Source organism: Cupressus sempervirens, chromosome 9 (assembly GCF_028749045.1).
Source record: "Cupressus sempervirens isolate cs-2001-9-10 chromosome 9, ASM2874904v1, whole genome shotgun sequence".
Classification (NCBI taxonomy): domain Eukaryota; kingdom Viridiplantae; phylum Streptophyta; class Pinopsida; order Cupressales; family Cupressaceae; genus Cupressus; species Cupressus sempervirens.
Window position 1 is genome coordinate 677,243,366 of NC_143126.1, and position 27,632 is coordinate 677,270,997.

Here is a 27,632-nt window from a genome sequence, read left to right on the forward strand (position 1 = left end):
ACTATGAAGAAGTCCTCAGTCACTGTGTGATTCGCCATTGTGATGCTCAGTTGAGGAACAAGGTGTGTGTAGGCAGGAAAGTCCCTCCGGCTACCTTGACCTAAAAGCCTGCGTGCACCTCCGTAAGGAGACTTCTCTATCTTACCAAGGATGAGTTGATGAAATTTAGAGTAGCACTGCTATCCAACATCACTGCAACCCTTTGTCCTTGAAGGGTACCCTGTACACGAAAAACTGTACACCTCGAGCTACCAGCCAATGTAATGGCTCCTCTGCGTTGTACCAAAGCGACAATTCTCTCCATACGGTTCAGACTAATGTTGGTGTCATGGTGGGGTTGGTTATCTTTGGCCAACATTTCTTTCTGTTCATTTTCATCATAGGACACGACCTCAATGTAATGGATCTTCCCCTTTCCGAGGCATCGATGACCTGGCTCCCAAGATCCCTTACAGTTGAAACACAATTTCTTCTTTCGGAGTTCCTATCTGGTAGCTTCATCCAACAACGGCTTCTTGGGCGGAGGTTTGTCCCTCAAAAACGTCGACGGTTTAGGATGTGAGTAACTTTGAGAGGATGATGTCGATGACGATGCCATACTCCGTGCTTTATTGATTGCTTCCGACAGGGTGGCAAGATTGAACCCCTTTACCCAACCTTTCAAAGGTTCTGACAGCCCATCCATGAAGAGCACTACCCATCTCCTTTCGGAAATGTCTGTAACCAGAACAGAGTTTTTGAAATTCTGCAATGAATTGATCGACCAATCCAATTTGTCTCAGTTGTGCCAAATCTTTGAAATTGAGTTCCAAATCTTTACCATCAAATCGTTTTATCAATCTCTCCATGAATTCCAAATAAGTATTTATTTGATCATGCCCTAATGTGATGTTGTTGTGATGCCACCATTCGTGCACCACTCCTTCCAAGTGTAGTGCGATAGATTTGATTGCTTCTTCTTCTGGCACAGGATTCAACTGGAAGTAGTTATTAGCTTTCATTACCCACGCTTGCGCAGATATGGAACCAGATCCATCAAATAGAGACAAATTTACCTTACTCAACTTCCTTCTAAGATCATCGTTAAAGTATCCTCTGTTTCCGCCTCCCGAATATCTCATTCTCATATCTGCATAATCTTTGTAGGATATATCTTCTTCAAAGTTTTCATTCTTCCAGTCTTCTCTCATCTCTTCAAAAGTTGGTTGTCTCCCTATGTGTTGTGCCTCCGTCTGTGGTGGAAAAGTTGGCATGGAAGGTCAAGAGCGTGTTGGCTAAGGGTTTGATTTCCTTGACATCGAGTCTGCGCTGTGATCATTTTGTTCTCCAGATATTTTGTTCTCCACCAACTTCTTGAGAGTTTCTTCCATAAGTCGCTGCGTATCAGTGATATGTGTCTGATTCCTAGCAAGTTCCCTCAGAAGATCCACAAGTTCGACAGTGGTCGGTTCCCGTTCGTCAGCCATTCGATCAATGAAATGTGTCCTCTTCTGGCTATAAACACTCATTCACTATCCACAGGCTGGTAGGATCAAAGCGCTCTAATACGATTGTAATGTTCCCTGACGACTTCAACCTAAGCAAGTTGTAGAATAGCCGTATGAAAGCAAGGGTCGTACAGTTGGTTTTTGTTGGCCGTACATTCAAGCAAGTATTCTCGTACAAAAAATGCCAATAGAGGTGGTGATCATACGGTGGACAATATGGCCTGTACGGTGGGGGTTAAGGGTGAGCCGTACGATGGGGAAGATGACCTGTACAGTGGGGAATGCAAGATGTCCCGTATAGTGGAATGAAGAGTGATCTGTACAGTGGGATAATGTAGGATGTACGACAATGTATTCCTTCAAGTTGTACGGTGATTGGAGATACCACTTCCAAATGCAAGTGCAGAGGTTCGTACAGTCAAATTGGAAGGTCGTATGGTGAGGTTAAGGTGTTTGTACATACTGCAATGGCAAGTGCCCGTACAGTGGCAAGAAGATGATGTTATATGGTGGTGAGGTACAACAATGGAAATGCAGATAAGTTTGACAGGAATACACAGTTGGATCTGAAACACAATCTTGCTCATATACAGAAAATGTTCATGAAATCCACACCACAATAGATATTCGAATGTGAATAATGATTTTCGAAAAAAAATGCTATGATTTGCCTGATCCGAGCGAAGAACACATACACTGACGAAATAGGGTGAGGGCAGAATCTCACCGAAATCGCACGAGCCAAATAGGGAAGATCTTTCACTTCCGAATGGCGAACAATAGAGAACCCTAAATAGGAGTTCACAGCACAGAAAAATATGATCAAAAGCATACCTAAGACTTCCTACAAGCCATGCTTAAATACCTGTCGGGAAACCATTCCGAGTGTACAAAGATAGCCAATAGCGACACAAACTTCGAACAAAAATAAAAATGGGTCCGAGATAAATTAAATCAATCGGCTCATTACAAGGTTTAATTTATTTTATAACAGGGACATTACATGAGAAAATTGCATTGCATTTCAACATGAATACATAACATGGCTTAGTTGTTGAAACTCATTTTCGCATCATTTGCATTTTGCACATTTTCTCTAAATTGCTCTTGAGGGGTGTCATTTTGAAAATGGTGGTTTACCTAGCTAATTCAACACCCAAGTCCTAATCACACATATTACTTGAATTTATTTAAGAAATGCAAAATAATTATCGCCTTATTTCTCAAGACATACAATGAACATGTTGTGATCTCATGCAATCTTATGTTCACTTTGGCTTATATAAGCAAGGAGTCTCTTTGAAATTGCATATCATGTTTTCCTAATCTATCTTATGTTCACTATGGCTTATATAAGCAAGGAGTCTCTTTATAATTGCATATCATGTTTTCCTAATCTATCATTTGCATCTTTTGAAGAATAGAACTATTCCATCATAGGTAATCATTCTTGTGTTCCTATAAAATTTGTAAGTTTTGGGTGGCTACAATCTTCAACAAATCTTATATTTTGTGTAACTCTTTCAATTTGATATGAGATGACCTCAATAAAATAATTAGTATCATTTTGTGTTGATCTATGCACCCTTGATATTTCCAATAATGAATTAGTTAGGAGGACGAATACATTGATAACAGGGAACAAGAGTTAAAGAAACACCATATTTGCAAAAGGGTAGAGTCCCACATGGATGAATTTCTCAACATATTGAGTCTCGGTCAAACAGTGAATTGGCTTGGATGTTTCAAGCTAAGTTAGCTATAAAACTTACTCGAGTATGCTGAACCTCCACCAAGTTCTCAATAAATTTTATATATATGTAAAACGAGAACTCCAATTAACGTATAGAGCTAGGATTAGATGCATTTCACTCAAACAATATATGAAGATGGCAATTTAAAAATCTTGAATATTTATATCCAAGAGTGCAAGCAATTATGATTAACCCGTGAATCACCATTCTGAAACTAAGATTTGTGTTAAAAGAATATCAATATGAAAAATATTCTAAAAAGTTACATATATTACAACATGCTGACTTGGGCTTGACAGCAGAGACGAGCTTTTGGCCGTAAATAAATACATTCTAAACTACTCGAAGCTCCAATCATTTATTTTTTCTTATTCATTAACTGCGTTGCCCATTACTCAACCTTTGGCAATGCACATAATGAAAGTTGGTTTACAGCGCTGTAAGCTTTTGTTGGAGCAATCATCTCAAACTTTATATTTGCCATTTAGTACATTTTATACAAGGAACTAAAATAGTTCAACCATGCAAGGAGGGTAGAGACCAGAGTCAACCGAAACTTGAGAAACCACAAGCAACTCCTTTTGTACTTTTCTCCGTTCATAGAATACAGGGCAGTCAAGGGAAATACATTTGATTCCCTTTTTACCAGCCAAATCAGCCCCCCCACAGTGCCTGCATATCTGAATCATGAAGAATAATTCCCATTATTCAATTTCTCATGGATGTGTTAAATTAACACAAATTTAAGACACATTAGAGATACCCAGAAGCATCCAAATGGCAGATACACAGATGCATTAAAGATCATCTCAAATAAAATGTTCTAGGCAGTATGAATTTCAAGTAAGTCTATCTAACTCAAACTGACTTCCAAACAATGTACTGTGCATTAAACTACAATATTACCCTTCTTATATTACCATAAATGAAACTTCAACATCGTCCTATGCCTATCTCTGCCAAAACTTGGCACAAAACCAAAGCTATATGGTATAATCAAATCTGCTCAACAGCACTGAAACAAAAATAAAGTTAATTAAGAAGGAAATAAATTATTGCAAGTAGTAAACAAAGACAATGTTATGATGGTCAGTTATCAGGCAGCATGACCAAAGCGTGATCATTTGTAATAACATAATCGTTAAAAAGTGATCAGTATAAATCAGAGTTGCACACCCTTGGTATCAAACTTTGTATTTGTAAATGGTTATCAACAAACATAAGCAGAAAATTAGGTAGTCGCCCCTCCTTTGTGTTACATCCCAATTTTTGACCCAATTTAAATGTTCATATAGCCTTTGAGGTTCACATGAAATAAGTTGACAATTAAATTTGTTATAATTTTATGAAATGGTAATATGGTTAGTCGTTATAATTTCATATGAAGATAACATGCTAGTTAATTATTTATCATCAATTCATGGAATTGAAAAGGCGATTAGCCGTTATAATTATTTATGATTAATAACTTGTTATGGTAATATGATTTAACTGCAAAGAATTTTCTTGTACGGAGCACGTCAAAGGGGTGGAAGCATTGTCAAAAAAGAATTGGGCACAGGAGCATCACCATCACTAGGCAAATGGGTATAAATTATGAATCACTATAGTTGAGGGCCTATCGACTGCATAACAGGATACACACATTAGACATGCATGAACTATTAAATCAACACTTAAAATATTAGTTTTTTTTAATTAATTAAAAATGATGCATACCTCAAATGGCTTTTGATTGACTTTTTCACCACATCATTATAATACATATTTATGTACGTACACATAAATATAAATTAAAGGTGATATCATAGTATTATTTTTATATAAGATTTTCTCTATTTAATACATAAATTTAAATACATATACAAGAAGATAAAATAATCTTCCAAACAAAGCATATATTTAGATATACTTAATAATCAATATGACCTTGGATAAAATAAATAATATGATGCCACCTAATAAACACATCTACGTGCAAGTAGATAATTATTGTAATTATCCTTGATTTATAACCTTCAAATCTTTTTCCATATTTATTCAAATTCTTGCTAGAAACCGAAATGCACATTTGGCATATTGGCGTTCAAGAAGCCAAGTCTTTTCTTTTTAAGTTACGGCTTCTTGGAAGCCAAAAGGTTTTTCGAATACTTCTTTAAACTATGAAGCCGTGAGAGACCATGGAGTATTATTTTTTCTCACGATATATCTCTGCATTATTCCTCAAGTTCTTTCCCACTGCATATTTCCTTGCCATGATTTGCCCATTTCATTGAATACTTTTGCTGAAAGACGTGAATGGTAATAACACTGAGATCTGTGTTTTAAGTTATTTCCATGAACTGATTGATAGCGTCCAGCCAAGGCTCCAACACTTCTAGACTTACCAGGTTATGTGGTTGACTTACCATATCCAATCGATTTATAATATGTTTTTATCAGATACCACAGCATTGTATTTACAGTGGTAAGCTACAGATTCTTGAAATGCAGTACATCCTTGTTTGATATCATCAGGTAGTTCCTCCTTAAGTCAGAACTTCTCATGATAAGACAAGATCAATCATTCATGATATGATTTCAAATCTTTATTTTTTTGCTGAATGTCAGAATCAAGTGGTATTTATTATGCAAGTCTTAAGATTATATTCTCAGGTCACAGAAATGTGATTTGCTGAAAAATATGTATATTTTTATATTAGTTGAGGATCAACAAAAAGAGTTGGTTGCTCTGAGATTCAATCACTTGAGACTCACCCGGTTGTATAGCCAAGGAAAAGGGTGAAGAGGTGTGAGAGAGGAATCTACATTAGCATGAAAACATAATCAGATGTGACATAACAATTATTTATTATTTTAAAATGAATTATTTGATAGCTCATGCATGTCCAATACATTCTCTGTTGTCAAGTCGAGTGGTGTGATTAAGAACCAATTTTCTTAGTGGCTGACCAAGTGTTCCATGTCTATTCCGGGTAGGGAGGGCCTTTCTAGTTAGAGAAAGTGTGGGGATAAGTTTGAGGTACGTGATTGGGAGGTTAAGTCCCTAACAATGTTTCCCCTCTCCACAAGATATGAGGACGTGCATCAGACAAAGACAAGTTAAGCATTCAAACATTTATTGGTAATAGGTATTTTACTTTTGTGATGTTTATTCAAGTAAGAAGATTAAAATGGATTTATTATATATCATCGTTTCAGATAATTTCCTTTATTGAAAGCAACCTTTCTCCTCAACATAATTTGTAACCAATTAGATCAATTGATCTTCCAACTGAATATGGAATATATCTATAGGATTGTTATTTCAGTCTTTCATTTATAAGAATAATGATTATGAGCATATCTTCTAATCTTATATTATTGCCACAGTTAGCAATAGGAAAAAAAGAAATGAAACAGAGATAATCGATGCCCCAAATGATACAGTAGTATCTGATACCCCAAATGATACAGTGGTATATGATGCCCTAAATGATCCAATGGTAATTAATGTCCTAATTGACATAGTGGTATGTGATGCCCTAAATGATCCAATGATAATAGATGCCCTAATTGATACAGTGGCATGTGATGCCCTAATGATCCAATGGTAATCAATGCCCTAATTGATATAGTGATATTTGATGGTAATCGTCAGTTGATTTTGATATAGTGGTATTGGATGGTAATCGTCATTTGATCCTAAGTGGTATTTGTAGACTAACTTGGGTGTTTACAGAAGCATTCCTAGATTGATTTTAGTTTTGAATTTCATGCTACGTAGATTTTTAATTTCCATAGTAAATTCATTGATGGTGTTTTCAATAGTTAGTTATGAAATTTTTGTTTAACTGATTGTATCTGTTAATCTCATTCACATGAACGTAACTGATATAACTGTCATTCACATGAACATAACTATCAATGTTCATGTGAATGACAGTTATATCAGTTACGTTCATCTATCAATGTTCATGTGAATGACAGTTATATCAGTTACGTTCATGTGAATGAGATTAACAGATACAATCAGTTAAACAAAAATTTCATAACAATTGAAAACACCATCAATGAATTTACTAAGAAAATTAAAAATCTACGTACCATGGAATTCGAAACCAAAATCAATCTAGGAATGCTTCTGCAAACACCCAGGTTAGTCCACAAATACCACTTAGGATCAAATGACGATTACCATCCAATACCACTATATCAAAATCAAATGATGATTAATATCAAATGGCAATTACCATCAAATGCCACTATATCAATTAGGGCATCGATTACCATTGGATCATTTAGGGCATCACATACCACTGATATAACTGTCTTCCTACGAAAATGAAATAATAAATGTATTTCTTTGATATGTTAGTTGTTAATTAAGACCCGGAAAAGTGGATGTTACACTTTGGCACTTTGGAATATATTTGCAACATGCTCTAGAATCTGATTCGCCTTTTGGGAGATAGGTTCCAGTCCCTATCGAACTGGTGCATCTCCAACTTTCATCGAACTGTTGCATGACTTTGCCAAGTATTTTCCTCTCTCCACAGTAAGAATGAACTTGATCACTTCAATTCTTCTTAGGAGGTACTTGAAATTGTGATTCTACATTAGACATTGTTTGATCTCTCATACACTCTTGCTGAATATTAAAGATTCCTTCTAGTGCTGAATGCTATTCACCATCAGAACATGGGATATTTCCACGAAAGGATGTAATACCTTTTTCATCTGATTTCTCAACCAAATTTTTCATACTGAATGTGATGTCTGAAGAACACTAAACGACGCATAAAATTCTTTGCTCTCCTCACTGACCCTATCTGCTTAGATATAATTCACAAGTAGACTAAAAGGAAGCCTATTACAGAGTGGAGGGAGCTCAAAAGAAGAGAAGGCATTCTAGAAACTCACGTGGAACAAGAGGAAGCATGATGTCCTCTCCAAGCATTTAAATCTACTCCAGAGTTACCTCAAGGAATAATTAATTGTTGAAACTTTGAAAACGGAGTACAGACTACAGCAGGGTGCCTTTATGAAGGACAACTGCATTAGTCAGTAGTGGAGAAGAATTACGTGGGTTGAGAAGGCCTTAGGAGGAAAAAAAGATGTTGGTCAGGTATCTCTGGGAATCATTTTGTTCACATGGTCCTCATCGTCAATTCTGATGGCTGACAATCTCTTGAGGATAATCTGGTCCTAGGCTCCATATTCTGAAAAACAAAATGCACACTGACACATGGCCTTTTGCTTCTTTTTGACCTGGTTATATGTTTCTGCCTCATAAATTTTCACAGGGTCATGGGCGCACATGTACATTCACAAATGAAGTCTTTTTTTTCATATACCCTAGGGTTCATATTCTTATGCAAAGTCATTACTATTGCAGTAACCAATGAATGAAGATAATTACAACTCCTACAATTACATCTTTGTGATTTGCTACCCAGCCAACCAAGCCATCAAAAGAGCATCAAACTGTAAGTTACCCTCAAGAGGGATGTGAATCTTTAACAGCACAATCTAAAAGTAAAAATGCTTGGTATTTTTCTAGGAAAGATGCTGCTGTACATGAATTCCATAAATGAGGTCATTGGCATTTCTATAAACTTTTGTCCAATCAGCAATCCCAGTAGAGTCTCTGTTTGAAATTATTTTATTAAATTAAAACAAAGATCAATGAAACCCCTATTTATGTGCATTTTACAGTAGCTGTGATTAAGGCAAGAGATAGTGAAGACATTCCGTATTTCACTCACTGGATAGAATGATTTGAGACAATGTAGAGTTTGTGTGAGATTGAGGAAGAACAAAAGAGTTGCTCATGTACATTTGGCCCAAGAAAAGTATGAAGAGCAAGAGAAAGAAAGCCAGCTGTATAAGATAAAGAATGGGAGGCACAAACATGAGATTAAGAAAAGTTAAATGGATAGAAAGGGTCATGTAGGTCATGAACAATTATGTGTTTGTAAGTCAATTGAAAAGGAAGGTGAAAAATTAACAGAGCTTTTGATTCTTGAATTATGTGACTCATTCATATTAGGTTACTGTTAAAATTTAAAAGTATAAATTATTCTATTATTCATAATTCATAGTAGTTCATTTCTTCAGTCATACAGATAATTATCTTTTTCAACATCCCTCCAAGTTCAGGTATCTACTATTTTCGAGTTCCGATTCGGGTTCAATAATGTGCCACTTAATGTTTTTCTTCCCCAGTTCGATATAAACACAGACACACACACACATGGATTTGAACATTTACATGAAATAATTGATTGTCCACTTTCCTGTATTTAAATTGTAGCGCAAATTTCATAGACTGTCACAGAGATTGCAGACTCTGATACTTGAATGTGATTGGCCAATGGACAATATACAGGTGAGAAATTTATATCAGAACTTCATAGTCTAATATTATGCAACTCTGAGGCAAGAGCCTACAACACAACAGTAAATTGTGAGCCTCTTATCTGGGAGGTCTTAGGTTTGAGTGTACTCGAACTTAATAAATAATAATTATAAATATTTATTACACATAATAATAATTAATCTTGGCTTTGGCCTCTTACAGATATATACAAACACACACACACACACACACACACATTCTCGAACTTAATAAATAATAATGATAAAAAACTATTACACATAATAATAATTAATCTTGGCTTTGGCCTCTTACCGATATATATATATATATATATATTGAATCCTTCTATATAAATATAAAAATCCAATTCATATGCAAAAATTATCATACCTGAAGCTGAAACAGTCCAATGACAATCTGCTCAGAAGGAAAACATTGAACTATAGTTGGAAATGGAAATGACACAAAAAAGTTGGGTAGATTTTCATTAGAATTTGGGACTTTACATCTGGGGAAAAAATCAATTATTCCATTGCAATCAAAAAGTTTAAATCAATTAACTTTAGGCTTCTATTTGGTAATAGAGAATCAAAAGATTCCCTAAAAATCCTTTTTGTTTTATTGAAAATTTATATTTAAAATTAGAAGTAAAACAAAATAGAAAGAAACATAAATATATATGTATAAAATAACACTATCCATTTGTTCCAAATTTTGGCAGGCTATTTTGTTACCTTTTTTTTGGTAACTCGCAGGTATTCCCACAACCCACCCCCGCTCCTAGCCCACTTTATCTCGGTCTTATTTTAACTGCCAAGTTGGGCGCATGAAAGGGCCGACATGGCACATGACCAGTCCCTTGGGGATGCATGCTATCACCCACAAACCACATGCATTGGGTTAATCTGAGCCTTGGACTCCAACTTTGGTAATAGAGAATCAAAAGATTCCCTAAAAATCCTTTTTGTTTTATTGAAAATTTATATTTAAAATTAGAAGTAAAACAAAATAGAAAGAAACATAAATATATATGTATAAAATAACAAAACAAATTTCAAAAAAAAAAAAATCTACCTTACCCTCCTAAATACCTACCTCACCTAATAAACTTTTTGGCTTTCAATCCCCTTGGACGTCAGCCTTGGTTTGCCTTTTTAAACTGAGTCAACAAAGATCTTTGGGGGAGGGGGTGACGTCACCCTGCCACCATGTCCCATCCCCATCTCTCTCACCAAAATGGGCGCTCAGTTTGGAGGGGAAGGCATTAAAGTTTGTACTTAAGCAAAGTATGCTCAACACTAAAGAAATGTTTGTTTCTCCTTGCTGTCCCCATGGTCACCTCAGTCCAGGGGGTCAGCATACTTTGTCCCACCCACTTGGGCAGCGCGCTGGGTTTTTGGGAAACGCGGTGGGGGAATAGGGTGTAGGGTGGGGTGCAGGGGGAGCTTAGGGATGGGAGAAAGTTAGTAATAGAGTTAGATGGGTTAGGTGTTAGGTTAGTTTATTTGATAATTATTTTAAATTTTAGCATGTTAGTTTAGATTAAGTTAATTTTAGTTAGTTTTTATATTTATGTTAATTTAGTTTGTTTTTAATATTATTTAGTTTTAATATTAAGGATAGTTAGTTAGTTTAAATAAAATTAAGTTTAGATTTAGTTAGTTTAGTAATAGAATTATTGAATTATTAAGATGATAATTAGAAATTTGTGCATTAAGAATTAGTTAATTAATTTTGTTTAGTAGTTAGCATTATTTTATTTCAAGTATATATAAGAATTATTTAATTATTATTTGGTTTGATTTTGATAATCGTTATCTTTAATGGAAATATCTTAATTAAGTTAGAATTTCAATTTAGATAAAATTTAATTATTATTTCTTTATTGTAATCATAAACTTTTCTTAAAATGCTTAAATTATCATTGATAGATTTTTTTTATAGCAAAGAGATTATACAAATTATTTTTTTATAATGTTAACCTTGTATGAGAGGAAAGATACTATGTAATAATTGTTAAACCTATCCTTAATTATATTGTTATAGAGGAAATTTAAATCTATTGTTTTAAGATTACTATGAAACGAAATAAACGTCGATATTATTTTAATAACGAGAGCTTCATTTTAACGATGTATGCCTTCACAAGATATGTAACTTAAGATGTAATGAAGAGAATCTTTTCTTGAAATGTGATTCAACCTTATCAAACTTGAGCATTTTAATTATTATTTTTTTTAAAAATAAATTTTTTTGTATTTTTGCCCTCGTAGTTTGGGCATGACAGCATAATATTTTGCAAACTCTTTAAATTTGGCAGGCTGGCTAAAATTGGCATAAGATTACAGAGCTGTCCTAGTTCACTTCCCCTTCTAAGAAAGCTCCACAAGAAGCAGCATAACATTTGCTAAAAACTTTAGATTTTCAATTTCTTATACGTGTCAAAAAGCTCTTTTGAATCTAAATAGTATAATAATATTTTGATTTATCTTCTCCTAACAAAAGTGATTTAGATTTCTGTTTGAAACTAGCTTCTCACATACATTGCAATCACACTCAATTAAAGTGCAAAAACTTTGTAATTGCTGGGGCAGCCTAAGCTCTTTTAAATCTAAATAGTATAATAATGTTTTGATTTGTCTGCTTCTAATAGAAGTGATTGAAATTTCAGTTTGAAACTCAGCTTCTCACATACATTGCAATAGCACTCAAATAAAGCACAATTTTTTTTGAGTTGCTGGGGGAGCTTTAGGCATTCACCATTTTATATTTCCATGTACTAATAGGGGTGGGAGGGGATAACTTTTTGCATTTCTTTTGCTGGTTTGGTTTCTGTTTGATTGATTTGAGGACTTAATCATGATTAACAAAAAGCAACTTGCTATTATCAAGTTGGGTAGATGGAACCATAGTTCAGAATATTGTTATTGGCAACTAATCGCCAAGGGCCCAAAAAAGATGTCAGGATATATCAGAGATCAGTCAGAAACTTCTCAGGAACATATCAGGAAGTTAAAACCTGTTTTCCGGACAAAATTCTGTTTTTTCAATCCTGATGAAACCTTCTTTTGTCTCTTTGCCCTTTCTTTCCTCTCCAAATCTGTTTTTCCAATCAAAAAAATATATTTTTCTGGGCTGTTGCTTCCTATAACAGGCCTGCAGGCGATTAGTTTTATATTTATCACAATACAGCACAAATATTGCTGATATTTGACCAAATTCTCTGCAAAGTTAGACATTACTTCTCAAAGCCAAAAAATATCATGATAAGTATGCTTATCACAGATATATTTGAGATATTTTGAACTATGGATGGAACCATAAAACCTCATGAGATGGTATCCTGAAGCATTTCAAACGGATTTATCCCTTGCTCGGTCTCTACAAACTCAATCCTGAACCCACTTCTTTTTGGTGAAAATTGTATGGAGGGATCATATTGAACATCTATTCGGATTAATTTTGTGTAATACTAATATTAATATCATGATGGCCACCATGCATATTGAGTATTATGAGGATCCAAATGAACCTCCATTCCTAGAAAATCCTTCTACAGATTGTTTTATACCTCTTGATGTTTTTCAACCATATGATACTGATGTAGTTACATCAATTTCTATCTATGAAGATTTTAAACGCCAAAATGATAGAGAGAATTCTCCTAATACTTCTCCACACACATCATTGGTTTTTTTGGTGACTCCTATGGTAGATTCAAAGGGTTTATCTTCTTTACCTTCAAGTTAGCATCTTGAGATTGAGCACCCTTTTATTACAAGACTTGCTGTTTTATATTTGGCCATCTAGTGTGGACAGAAAAACAATGGATCTTTAATCTGATGAAATGCACTGAGCCTTCAACATCATCTCTTTCCATCATTGAGTCTAGTGTTGCTTCAATGCGGCTACTAGTGACTCAGCTCAACAAGAACATATATGCCTTGCAAAGATCGCTCATTAGGAGGACTTCTTCATAGATTCTGAAAATCTATTTCACAAGTCCTAACTTGCAGATGTAGTGGACACTTTTGATCTATTTGATTCGGTTCATTGTAGGTATTCCCTTCATCTTTGCTTCCTATTCTATATTCATTTCCAATGCTTTGAGTTGCCACCATCTTTAGTTAGGCCAAAAAAATCTTGATTTATTTCTAGAGAATGCAGTACCAAAGATTTTCTTTCAATTTTCTTCCTCACTTTTTGATTGGGATAAGCTTTGACATGCACCATTAAGTTTACATCTTCCTAATGGAAAGAATCTGGTTTGATACGTATGGATTTTCTTCAACTTGTATCATCTTTTCATCTCCAATGCAGAAGGCACCTTTAATTTCTCCTTTTTTAAAGGGGGTGGGGAGGGGAGGACAAAGGGCACTTCCTAGTATCTCTCTTTGGAGGTTTAATCATTGTACATGGAAACCTAAAGATTATTAATTTATTCCTCTTCCTAAAGATAGAGCATAGGGTGTCATCCAAAGGTCAATCAAAAAATGCTCTCACAGATTTTTCTATAAGCTGTTCGACATGTATGCAATCGATTGTAGAAACTCCATGACTCTAATGGTTTGTTTTGTTGGAACACATTTTAGATTTATCCTAAGTTGCACTTAAGGGGAGGTACTAGTGTAGATAATTGTTACACTTTGAGCTCACTTAAGTAGTGAATTACATTGACTCAGGTAAATTGATAGGATAGAATAATAAGTACATTGCTCCCTTGTATTTTCAGAACTCGGTCTTATCCTTACCCTCTTTGGATTTGGAAACTAGAGACTACATATAGTAGCTCTTTCCTTTAATTTACATACACTGAACTGAATACAAATATTGACATAATATAGTTCTTACTCTTTCATTGCTCTTGAATTTATATCCTTGCTGTTACTGTTCTTAGGATGGATATTGCAAGTTCAATATTTAATTTAACAATTTAAAATACAGAATATAATACTTATATCAATATGAATGTTTAAACTTATATTTTGATGTCGTTAATGTTTGGTTTCAGACTTACTGTAGCCTTTATTTTTCCTTAGTTCCAGTACGGCTAGGTTTACACTGTACACTATAAAATACAGAACACGGATTGATGGCTACTTTTGCCTGTAAGCTTATCTTGCATTCTATTCACACATATAGAATGGCATTTTGAGGTAACTTAGGAAGAAACAGTTTCTGTAACTGAAATTCACTTTTTAATCTTGTTAAACTTTTTGAGACACAAATGAACTCATTGGAAAGCCTTACCGCATTAAGATGTTCAATCTCTTTCTCCAGTCTAGAAGTCCTTCCTGTCATGGTTAGGGCAGAAATGCATTGATTTGCAGAGCAGTGATCACATAAAAATGTTGAAGCTCTAATCAGGTCCCCGCATACCACACAGTGCTGAGAAAGATAGTAGTGATCTATTGTCCATCTGTTTGAAGTTCCTTTCTGATATTTCTTGGAATCATGTGTTTCTTCACTATTTCTACTCTTCGATGGTGATGCATTGGGATGGCGTTTAGCTAACATTGGCCTTACTGGACGTGGCATTTCTGCAAACCACAATTTTAAGTCCACACCAACAAGGCTAAATGCTCTTTGCAGTGCAGGAATTATCTGTTTGGTTATGTAATAAATATCATGTAGCCTAAGTGGTGTATTGATATCTAGAAGTTCTAATGGATCAACAACCATATCCATGAGACGTGCACCAGGTTCCCCATGAACAACTGCATATCGTACACGCTCTCCATAGTGAGGCTCTGCACGGGGATCAACTCTCATGGCTTTAGTTGAAACAATGGCTGCCGGCGGAAGAGATGAAGCTTTCACACTGTACGTTCCCAGGCGGACCTCCTTTGCAAAGATGAAATCCTGAAGTGATACCCTACCACTTAAGATTTTACTCCACTGGCGATAAAGATATGACTTGACCTGTACAATGAAATAAAATGCAGTATTACTTTCAAAATACAATGAACAAAAGAAAATGGCAGCTGAAATTTGTTTAGAATCCATTATCTCTTCCATTCATCATCTTTGCACTACCAGTCATGTATATCAGACTGGGGTCAAGGTTGTACTACTTACTTCTGAAAGGTTGTTTGATTCAAAGAGTATTCTTAGAGAGCGTTCTAAGATCTTTGCAACTGCAGGACAGCTATCTCGTCGCACAGTTTCAATGCCTTTAGCATCAAATATAGGTTTGGACTGTGCCGAGCTCTCATAACTGTAACCAACGTATCTCTTCTTGGTAAGCAAAACACATGGTTGATAGACTTTCTCCATTTTCAATGTGACAGGCTTAGGATTTATTGCGGTTATTGCAGATGCAATCTGTTGGCCAATTCTGAATGCCTCTTCTCGTGTACGCCCTTTAAGTAGTACAAACATGCTGCACAAAAAAATACAGGCTAAAAATTGTAATATCTTTGTCAAATTCCTTTTAAAAAATGTGCAACTGACTAAATTAACTATATACCTATCAGTATCTCCATAGACAACTCGTGCATTCCATTCACTATTTGAATTAACAAAACTAATTGCATTTTCAAGCGTTCTTCGACCACATTGGACAATGCTATCCGCAATCTCTGCACAAGGCATGCGGCCGCTAAATCCAGCAGCTGTGTAACCATAAGTTACATTTGCTATCAGCTTGAGTGCAAGCTGCCTAGCATTGAGCACCTGCATGGATGATGTTAAACATAAATATCCAGATATAAGAAGGTAAAACATCAAGTTCTAAACTGAAATAAAATACATGCTTATTGAATTGCCCACTTGTGCTTGCATGCTTTATGGGATCTTCTATTTGCGACTTACATTCTTATCAAATTGTGTGTCCTCTATACAAGTCTAAATTATGAGAGTCCATGCTCTCATTATATTCATCCTGGATTCATGTGATGTAGCATATAAAGCAAGGGATTATTTGATAATCAGCAGCCTAGGATTTTATGTGCTACTCATCTGTATGTTCTTTTATCATCCACTTCTAATTCAGTACTAGTGCAAACAACTTCTACAATTTAAAAGCAATAGTGGTTAAAAAAATATACTGCAAGAAAATATAGTTTATAATTTTGTTTTACTTGAGACAGTATAATCCATATGTACTTTCTAGAAGACTTGTTAAAAATCCAAGGAAGGTTAAAAAACAGCCCAATAATGAATATTAGTTTGATGCTTCTAGCAATGATGCTTACTTGACCAACTATGGTTTCATATAGTAACAGAGAACAAAACTAAATCACTTTATTGTCAAAATAAGGAAATTCTGTTCAATGCATAAATAACTGAAATGCTTCAGATAAATAACTCATTCTCTTTAATAAATTCACCACCACCATCTTTTAAAGTACAAAGCAAAGAGTGCACAGATATGGATGTGGTATAAACTACCCGTTGTAAGACTCTTTGTGTTGGCTGCAATTTCTTCATTGCATTCTTAACCATGATACGTGTTGATAATATTTCTTGTAGTAATCTGGGTAGTACACCTGGACAGACCTTGAAAACCAAAAATGTAACCAGTTAGATATATAAAATAATTTGCAAAAAAAACCCCTTGTTATCAATCGCTATATTAAAAGAAGATGGCAATGGCTAAAAAGGTTTGATACAATACAGTGGTAACACCAAAGGTATTGCACCATCAAAGAGAATTCAGTGAACAAGTGTGTGATATATAATAAAGAGGAAAGTAAGTGTAAAGAAATAATGATTGTATATTGCATTCAAGAAAATAGAAATCTTGCTATAACCTACAATAACTCAAGTAGGGTATTCAAATAATGACTAGTCATACATATGTTCAGAGTAGCTGTAAGGAAATCACTTTATGGAAAACAATTCAAAAAGCTACAAAACTGAAAAGATTTTATTTCTCATGCTGACTTTTCATGGTACAACGATCATTATTAATCTGCATGTCGTTCTCATTTAATGGATGTAATTTGTCTTAACTTGGTATACATGTTCAACCTGCACTCTTTTCCATTGCTGTAATCCATAAACATGGTGAACAAGAAAAGTCTCTTTGGGCATAGAAACTAATTTATCCAATTAAGTAGTTCTATTTTTTAACAGATTGCAACAGACATTTTGTAACAAAGAACCTTGCTTGTTAGCGAAAATAAGTATCATTTGATACATCCTCGCCAACTCTATATTTAATTGTGTTAATTGCTTAATGTTCTGATGTAATTTGGACAAAGAAAAACCCTAACACTAAGACTATGATCATACTTGTTAATTTTGAACATTAACTTAATGGCTAATTAGGACTTAACGTGTTAAACAACTGGTGCAACTGTCAAGTAATTGAAGAACTAGGAATAAAATGGTTTCATTTTTAATTTACAACATGGTCAAATAACCAGGTATTCACATTTTGTAATGATGTATGTATGAGAGCTGAACTGTTTTGTAAGGTACCAGAAGTGCAATAAAAGTGGTCCTAGCAACCTATTCCATGGACGATCCTTTAACCTTATAACATTTCCTTGCAATTAGGAGGTTGAATTGCCCTAGAAAAACATTGCGACTGTGAATATCCCCATAAACTGCGAGGATGGCTTTGATTAAATATCAGTCACTCACCCTAGACCGATTAGTCAATTAACCCTCTCACGCTTTGATGAATGCTCATACTTGGAAAAAAACATAACAAGAAAACTAATAATAAAACAAAAATAAACAATAAAGCTTAAGTAAAGAAAAAGATAAAAATAAAAACCAAAAGAATGAAACTAAAGCCAAAAATCTCACTGAGGTTTGTGGCATTTTTCCAAATACCCAATAGGGAAGAGCAGAAGGTATCAATGGAGGAAATTCTTCCTTTTCATAGCTGGAAAATAGCCCACAGTAACGAGAAGCAAGCATGGGCATTCCAACACTTGGTTTGTCCAGTTTTACAGGTCCTGTGGAAAATAACTGCACACTAGGCTATCTTTCACTCACAACCTTGGTGGACCTGCTTTGTAGATTATTTTTGGGAAGGAAAACGAAAGGGAAAGGCATGAACAAAGACACTGTGGTATGGTGACTTGTTTGGAAGGAAAATGGAAGCCAGGCAAGGTGTTAAGAAGACAAAAGATTGCAATGTCCCCAAAACTGGTTATTTTATACCAGTGCTTTCTGTGTCTTTATGAAAAAACTCAAAACTTGGAAGAGAGTATGAATTAGAATGGAATAGCCAATAGAGCTAGGGTGTAATGCTTAAGTTAAGTTGTTTTGATGTCCTTGCCATCATGGTTCAAACCCCACTAGGGTGATGTTGTTCAGTGTCTAAATCCCGATGAGGTCCCCCATTTTTGACCTCACCGATTCATAGTTCCATGCTCAAAAAGAATTAGAATGGAATGAAGGAGTTAAAATGGAAGAAATAAATTGAAGCATTAGCCAGCTAATACACCATGAACAAAAGGATTAAAAATTAATGACAGTCCCCTGTAAAAGCATAAGTGTAAAGTTTCTGCAAATTCTGCTTGTAAATCAAACTAATATATGACCTATATAGTGCTGGAGATGGTCTTGATCAACTGCAGATGAATATTAGTCCTTCCTATATGATATTTCTGCAATAAAATATATACTACTGTCTATTCGAATGAGGCAGAGATTGGTAATGAACAGACTTCTTTGTATTGTGTGTTCATTATCCACATTTCTATCTCATATATATAAGGTGACCAAAGGGCATGTCCCTTGAAGGGACATGACCCTATCTAGGTCAGCCCTATAATATAACTCCCATAATCGGCACTCAATGAATAATATAATTTACTAAAGACATTAACTAACTATAGTTAAGGTTATCTTTAATAATCACTATCCCTAAAGAGACAGCGATAATGCCTTTATAGGAGGATATATATATATATATAAAATGCCATATCAGATCTGTGTGATCTGTACAATCAGATCAGCATGATAATCAAAGTTATAGTTTTAACACTCCCTCTTAACTTCATAATCATACTAAGAGATAACATATCTAGCATCATCAATTACGATGAATAAGCATAGAATGATACTTTATATCTGTCTGAATCTTCTTAGCATGTGGTATCATCAAACACATGATACTATATCATATTATTATACCTGTGATATGACATATCACTGACACTAGTGATAACAATATTGCAAAGAATACAATATATGGGATAAAATCCGAAGAATAATTAAATTCTTCATTTATCCAAGTTGTGACTCATAGGTACTGGCATTCCTATATCACAACATGATCCTGAGTTAAGAACTACCAAAACACGGGATAAACTTCAGAGAATAAATTCTTCCTATATGCAAGTTGTGACTCATAGGCACAAAAATGTATATGTCACAAATGATCTTGAACTCATCTAGATTTGATAATAGTTCTCTACTGTTCAACGCATTATCTAAGAGATCGTCATCTCTCATAATGTCTTTTATACAAGTGTTCATTATCTCAAAGATCGTCACCTCTTAAATAATGAATACAAATGGTGGAGCCCATAACAGTCAATAGCTTGACAATAAAAATTATTTTAATAATAATTTAAAGAATACAAATGTATTACAATTCAACCATACCAAGTCTCTTCCTGAAGTGATCTATCTTCACTCGAGAGAGAGGTTTGGTAAGAATATCTGTTGTCTGATCTGTAGTGCAAATGTATTCTAATTTTACAATATTCATATCTATCATATCTCTTACATAATGGTAGGGAATTTCAATATGCTTGGACCTATCATTAAAAAATGGATTCCCAAAAAGCTTAATTGAACTCTGATTATCACAACGAATAATCGTAGGATTCATGGCTTGACCAAATAATCCCACAAATAACTTTCTAAGCCAAACTGCATCTCGAGAGGCCATCGTTGCTGCAATGTATTCGGCTTCTAGTTTAGACAAATCATTTATGTTTGCTGCATAACTAGAAAACGTTTTAGGTCTTTTGTTTTCTCTAAATGTTCCAGATGGTGCAACAAAGTCTTGTGCTTCCTCTACCATCTTAATGGCCCAAAGTGGTCTTTTCTTAAAATTTTGAGTTTTTTCAAGATTGAGATTTTGAATTTCATCCTCAATTTCTTCAATGTTCTCCCTCTGAGACTTAGATTCAGTATTTTCTTTAGAACTAGGTAAGGGAGAGGGATCTTCTGAACTTAGGGCTCTTTTGAATGCTAAATCTTTTTCAAAAATTAAATCCCTACTAAGTTCAATATTTTTCTGACTAGGTATGAAAATCCTATATGTTTAAGATGTTTCACTATACCCTACAAAAATACCTTTCCTCCCGGAGGGTTCTAACTTAGTTCTCTTTTCTTTTGGAACATGTATATATACTAGGCACCCAAAAATCCTAAGATGACTTATATTAGGTTTAACCTTAGTAAAGACTTCTTCAAGAGTTTTATCTCTAAGGTAGGAGTGAGGACTTCTGATTTGAATATAGACAGCAATACAAAAGGCTTCTGCCCAAAGACAATATTCTAGATTTTGATCAAATATCATAGCTCTTGCAGCTTCTATATGTAATGTCCCCGATTTTGGTAGATCTACGCAGTTGATGGAGTTAACTCATCATAGTGACCCTCGTGAGCTGACAAGGTGTTTTGGGGGTCTAAGTTGTGGACTTACTATTCTTAGTAAGTCTATTTTCGGCAGTTGCTATTTTCGGCAGTGCAATGGATGGCTTTAGCAGTTGGTCATCACCTGCAGTTAATAAAGTAATAAATTGCATGAGCTCTTATTTATTTATTAATCGTTGAGTTTCCTTATTATAATAATGTTTATATTATTATAATGACTTCAAGAGATATTTCTTAAAAATAAGTTGGAAAGTTTCTAGTGTTGATTTGTTTTGGGAAACTTCCACAATTTCGGAAGTGGAGTTTTAAGGAAACTTTGGCCAACGAAAGCTTATAAATGAGGGCTCATTTCATTGGGAAACCACACTGGAATATATATTTTCTTTTTGTGTCTTTGTGGTTTTTTTTCTGAGTCTGAATTGTGAGCCCTTGCTGAAGTATAAGGGTCTCTGAGTTTCTAATCTTTGTAATCACTGTTGTAGTATAGTGGTTTCACTAGTCACATCTCCCATCTGTCATTATCTATGTCTGAGAGATTGGCGTAGTAGTTCTGAGAAGTGACAATTCACAACTGAGGTATTGTGAATCGGATTTTTGAGAATTATTAATCTTTCATTTCTGTGTTACTGTTGCTTTGGAAGAAGTCTTTGTGCTAAGAGTTTGTAGTGGATGGAATTTTGGACATTGTGTTGGAGTCTTTCCTTACTGTTATTGATGTTGCTTGAAAGACTTATTGAAGTAGAAGCTAGTAGAATTACATTCTAGTATTGGACGTCTCTATCCTCTGATTCCTAGGCATTCACTCCTCTTGTATGTGGCGAGGGTTTCTATTTCAATGCCCAAATATCATGTGTTTGGCGTAAGGCTTTTGCTGTGCATATCATAGCTGGAGAAATGAATGTTGTATGATTGTTGGACACCATTTTGTTTGCTGTTGGGATGTGATGTTAATTGGAAGGTATTGTGGTGAATTTGAGTGACTAAGATCCTCTAACTACTGTCATTAGAAGCCAGCTATTTGATGTATTTATATGGTGAAGTTTGGGCATCTGCATAGTGAATTCTCAGTGGCTAGGGAAGCTAGCATTGGGCATGTGTCAAGACTCAATTCTATTCCAGAATCACTTGTTGCATCAGCATTTTGTTGGGCGACCAGACTTCTCAATTAGGTTGTTGTTGGGCAACCTTTTTCTACACTACATGTAACATCCCGATTTCCTGGGTCTTAATTAACAAATAACATACTCATAGAAATACAATTATCACTTCATCTTCACAAGAAGTCAGTTAAATTAGTTTCATTCATATGAAAGGGATTGACGGTTAAAATCAGTTAAACAAAATTTCTTAACTAAAAACTTGGAACACCATCAAATGAAATTACTACAAAAATTGAAATCCACATACCATAGAAATTTGAGATCGAATTCAAAACTAGGGATGCTTCTGCAACCACCGGGGTTAGTCCACAAATACCTCTACAACAATATCACGAAACGACTTCTATCCAACATTGTTAAATCAAACTCAAATGATGTTTACCATTAAATACCACTATACAAAATTAGGGCATCACTTACTACTATAATCATTAGGGTATCGATTACCATTGGAATCTTTTAGGGCTTCTAATGCCACTGTTTTAGATAGGGCTTCCAATACCACGAATTCAATTAGGGCTTCTGATACCACAGATTCAATTAGGGCTCCCGATACCACTATATCATTTGGGGTTCTAGTCATCACTCAATCAATTTCAGATTACTTTCCTTCTGATTACTTAACTGTGACAGTAACTCAAGATTAGAAAATATACTTATATTCGATATTCATATAAATGAAAAACAATCCATAAATCTATCTCTTGCATCTAGGTGTAACGATGAAATAACTCAATTAATCTTACCTTCTTGCATATTAATCATAAAGTGATAATACCTATTTCCGACAACCAATTGAATGTATGACTTATCTCTGCCTGACGCACGCCTGACATCTTGGGGAGAGGTGAAACATTGTCAGCGGCTTAACCACCCAACCTCAGACCAAATCTTTTCCCCATACGATCTCTAACGAGAAAGGCCCTCCCTACCTAGAATAGACAAGGGTCATCTTGCCATCCATTGGGCATCCTGATAGTAACCACACCTCTCGACTTGACAACAGAAGATACATTAAACAAGATCTTGCATGAGCTATTAAATGTTTCCTTTTAAAAAATAAAACTATTAAATCTTGTTATGTCATAACTGATACTGTTTCGTATTATTTCAGATTCTTTTCTTTCACCTCATCACCCATTTCCTTGGCTACACAGTCAGGTGAGACCCAGGTGTTTGGAATTCTCTGAAGAACCAGTTCTGTCAATTATACAAGAAAGATTACATGCATCTAGCATTTCCCAATCTGTGATTATATGATTATGTTCTTTAAAGATTCCAAAATTTGATTGTGTCAGTCTAATATCCAATGGTGTAATGATTATGGATTTGTACAATGTTTTTCTTGGTTTCAACAAAAGATTCATAATATTAGTTTTTCATAAGAGTACAAATACATTTTATATTCACAGCCATTGCAGTGTGCCCAACTTGGGTCTATGGCTTAGCAAAGATTAAATTTGCTTTGTAAATTATTTACTGGTTCTTCATGAGAGTACTACCCCTTATCTCAGAGGCATATGGAAAATACTTTTGTATAAGCTTGCTCTAATATGACCACCTTTTTAAACAAAGTTCTAATATAAAATCTAAATTCTATTATGGAATCAATACTCTGATTTCAAGCCAAGAATTGTATATGTTATGAGTATTGCAATCATATGGATTTGTTCAACAATCATATTTATCTCAGTCTGCATTAGGCTGCATAATTGATGTAAGTTCAAGATCATTTAGAGATTGGTATCATAAATACCTTAGACAACAATAGATAGCATAATGGATTATCTCTACTAATCAGTCTTAACTGGCTGAGGAGAATATGTCGAATCAAAGTGAGAGAGAGAAGGATTAAGATAAAGGATGGAAATTTGTATGGATTAGTTACATTCAGCTGAGTTCAGATACAATCGGCTCCATATCTATCTCTGTTTCTAAGAGTAATACTTGCCATTGCAAACACTACTATATTGGTTTATCAAAAAATACCAAACAAGAGCATGACCTGTGAATTCGATTGCAACTTGATCTCCCGCAAATCTAAAGCTTGTTTCCGGCTTCACTTCAGCAGCAGAGGATGTATTGATATCAACAACAGATGACCCTCTTTTTCATTGATGTAAATGCAAGGATTCAGAAGCATAAATAGTATGATGTTTGGCGGTAATGAAAGAGTATTCAGCGCAATGAATAAGGTGAAGAGAACAGAAAATGTGAGAGAGAGCTCCCTTCAATCCCAATCACAGCTCCTTAATAGTTAAGCCGAGACTCCTTGGCTTCCATATGTTTTTCAAGAAGTCTGTTCGGGTGCTTGAAGAATAATAAACTATTTGAATTCCAAGATGACCATTCCAATACATCATAAATTCAAATTTAAAGATAAGAAAATAAAAAGGTTGGAAGAGAAGTTGGAAAGATTGAAAAACAATTTGAATTGCCAAATATTAAATCGATTAAAAGAAAGAATATTAAAATGGGAAGAATAGAATTGGAAGATAATAATTCCATTATTATTAAAATTTGAATGTTATAATTCAAATGTTATTATATTTCAAATATTATTATTAAAATATTATATTTATAAATGTACAAATAAACATCACTTTATTAAATTATTAAAATATAATGATGCCAAATCATTTTTATATTTATATGCACGTATATAAATATTTATTAAAATAATATGATGAAATATAAATTAAAATCCTTTGAGATACATTTTTATTTTATTTTAACCCAATTATTTTAATTAAATTATTTATTTAGATAACTCATGTGGGTCCCATAGATGTATCCTATTTCAAGTCGCCAGGTCCTCAACCCATTTGCTTGGTGATGGTGATGCTCCTGCCTCATTTCTTTCTGACAATGCTTCCGCCCATTCGACATGTTTCCTGCAAGGAAATTCTTTGTAATTAAATTATAAATTATTTAATCATAAATAATCATAATAGTTAACCTTCATCTCAATTCCATGAATTTGTGATTAACGATCAACTAGCATATTATCTTCACTTGAAATCATAACAACTAACTATCTTACCATTTCGCTAGATTATGACAAATTAAACTACCGACTTCATGTGAACCTCAATGGCTATATTTCAAATTAGGTCAAAATTTGGGATGTAACACTACATTACCCATGTTTTAGAGAGTAGAGTTGATTCTTGGGGCTGCTGCTAACATGCATCTTCAAATACTTCCTATGGGTAAAATCGAGTACATATTTTACACCATAGTCTGCCAATATATATATTACAGAATTTCAGAATTTTCGTTGAGTAGTTTGAACCCAGAATTCCTCATTATCTCTATTGAGAGCATATCTTAAATTCAAGAGTTTGAATAATAAGTTGCAAGTTGATGTTTATCAAGTTGGACTGCATATATCATTTCAGAATTTGGTTTCATTGTCATGGCTTAACTATTTACACTAGCTATATCAAAAGAAAATTAAAGTCCATATATTGAAAGATTGTAAAGTAAGAACACATTTACAAGAATTAATATTATCATCCAATTGAACTATGAGAGCCAATTCAATTCTAGTAGTAACAATCTCCTTGCCAAGTGTTTGATTAAATGTCAAACTACTGATGTAGTGAAAGAAATTGATGTATGATTAGTCATAACTAGACAGGGTTTTTACACTATAATTGTCCTATTCTTCCTTTTTGTTACCCGATTTTGTTGTGGGTTATAAGGAACGGTATACTCCCTCTTAATTCCTGCTTCTTTACAAAACTCTTTAAACAAATCTAAGGTGTATTCCCCTCCATTATCAGTCCTAAGAATTTTAATTTTATGTCCTGATAAGTTTTCAATTAAGGTTTTAAATTCGTTAAATCTATTAAGGATTTCTTCTGATTCTTTACATTTTAAGAAGTAAATCCAAGTTTTCCTAGAGAAGTCATCTATAAAAAATATATAGTACCAGAATCCTCCAAGAGAAGGAACAGACATAGGTCCACATAAATCTGAGTGGATTAATTCCAAAACATTGTTAGTTTTTCTAGTGTTATCATGAAATGGACTTTTAGTGTTCTTATCCAGAGTGCATCCTTTGCATATGCTTGAATGATCTTTATTTAACTTAGGTAAAGTAGTAACCATCTTCTCCATAGTAGATAAGGTTTTGAAATTTAGATGTCTTAATCTTCTGTGCCATATTTTGTTTATATCAGTAGCTTCATGAATAAAGGCTTAAATGGGTCGACTAGGTTCTGAATTTAATCATACAAGTACCCCTTTCTTTGACCAATCAATTTTGCTTTCTTAAATGAGGAGTTCTTAGCCCAGGTCATTACTTTATCGTCCATGAATGCAACATTATGTGCATCATCTTCAAGTGTTGTAGATTCTTTTTTATCCCTGGTACATAGAGTACTCCTTTGAGATGTAGAGAACTGTCTGACTTCAGTTTCAGGGTGCAATTTCCAATTCCTTTGACGGAATGTGTTGAATTATCACTGATGGTGACTTTGCCATTAACTTTTTCTGATATATGGTCTAGTGCTTCTTTTGTATCATGTAATATGTCTAGACGATCCACAATCGATCACCCATGCCTTACTTGAGATTTCATTTGACAAAGCCGAATACAATACACGATTCTCAGGATCATAGTTATCTTCTTTCCTAGTAATGTTTGTATAGTTTACTTGCTGCTTAGAATTCTCAGGGCAATTAGATCTATAGTGTCCAAATTTTTTGCATTTGAAGCATTTTATTTTGGATAGATCTTTCTTAGGTGTCATTCTTTTGATTGCCCTTTTTCTTCTTGAAGTGCTTCTTACCTTTATAGGAATTTGTGTCTATAGCCATCTAAAGGTAACCCATCTATAGCCATCAATGTTAGTTCCTTGTCATCAATTATGGTTCCTATACTTGCAAGTTCATCTCTTAGACTGGCAACCCTTAGGAAGTAAAAAATTCATCGATTCTCTCATCTTTATCTGTATATGATTTAGTTGTCTTTTTAGCGCAAGGACTCTAGTTGCATTGCTGACCTCATATGCATTTAATAATGCATTCATCATATGAAATGTTGTTTGATTTTTCGTTTGCATGGGTACTATTTCATTTTTCACTCCATCTAATATGATCTGCATGGCTTTCTTGTTTCCTTTACTCCAAATAGTTTTATTAGGTTCAACAACAAGTTGTTTGGATGCTGAATCAACAAACTATTTCACATCATTTTCTTCAAGAATCATCATGATTCTGAATTTCCAAGCATCGAAGTGTTCTTTCCCATCAAACCTATCCTCGAGTCTGATTGTGTGTCATTGAA

At 34.4% G+C, this 27,632-nt stretch overlaps 1 protein-coding gene across 2 annotated transcripts in view; it reads right to left on the minus strand.

The window, feature by feature from the left end:
* Positions 1 to 3,383: 3,383 nt before the first annotated feature.
* REV3 (recovery protein 3) overlaps positions 3,384 to 27,632 on the minus strand; it is a 182,596-nt gene continuing 158,347 nt past the window's right edge. For both annotated transcript variants that reach the window (XM_089801635.1, XM_089801634.1), the window contains 5 exons: positions 16,995 to 17,102; positions 16,072 to 16,277; positions 15,681 to 15,984; positions 14,853 to 15,524; positions 3,384 to 3,921 (listed from right to left, as the gene is read on the minus strand). In XM_089801635.1, the coding sequence (XP_089657761.1) occupies positions 3,748 to 3,921; positions 14,853 to 15,524; positions 15,681 to 15,984; positions 16,072 to 16,277; positions 16,995 to 17,102 (1,464 nt within the window). In that variant the 3' untranslated portion in view covers positions 3,384 to 3,747. The remainder of the gene's footprint in view (positions 3,922 to 14,852; positions 15,525 to 15,680; positions 15,985 to 16,071; positions 16,278 to 16,994; positions 17,103 to 27,632) is intronic.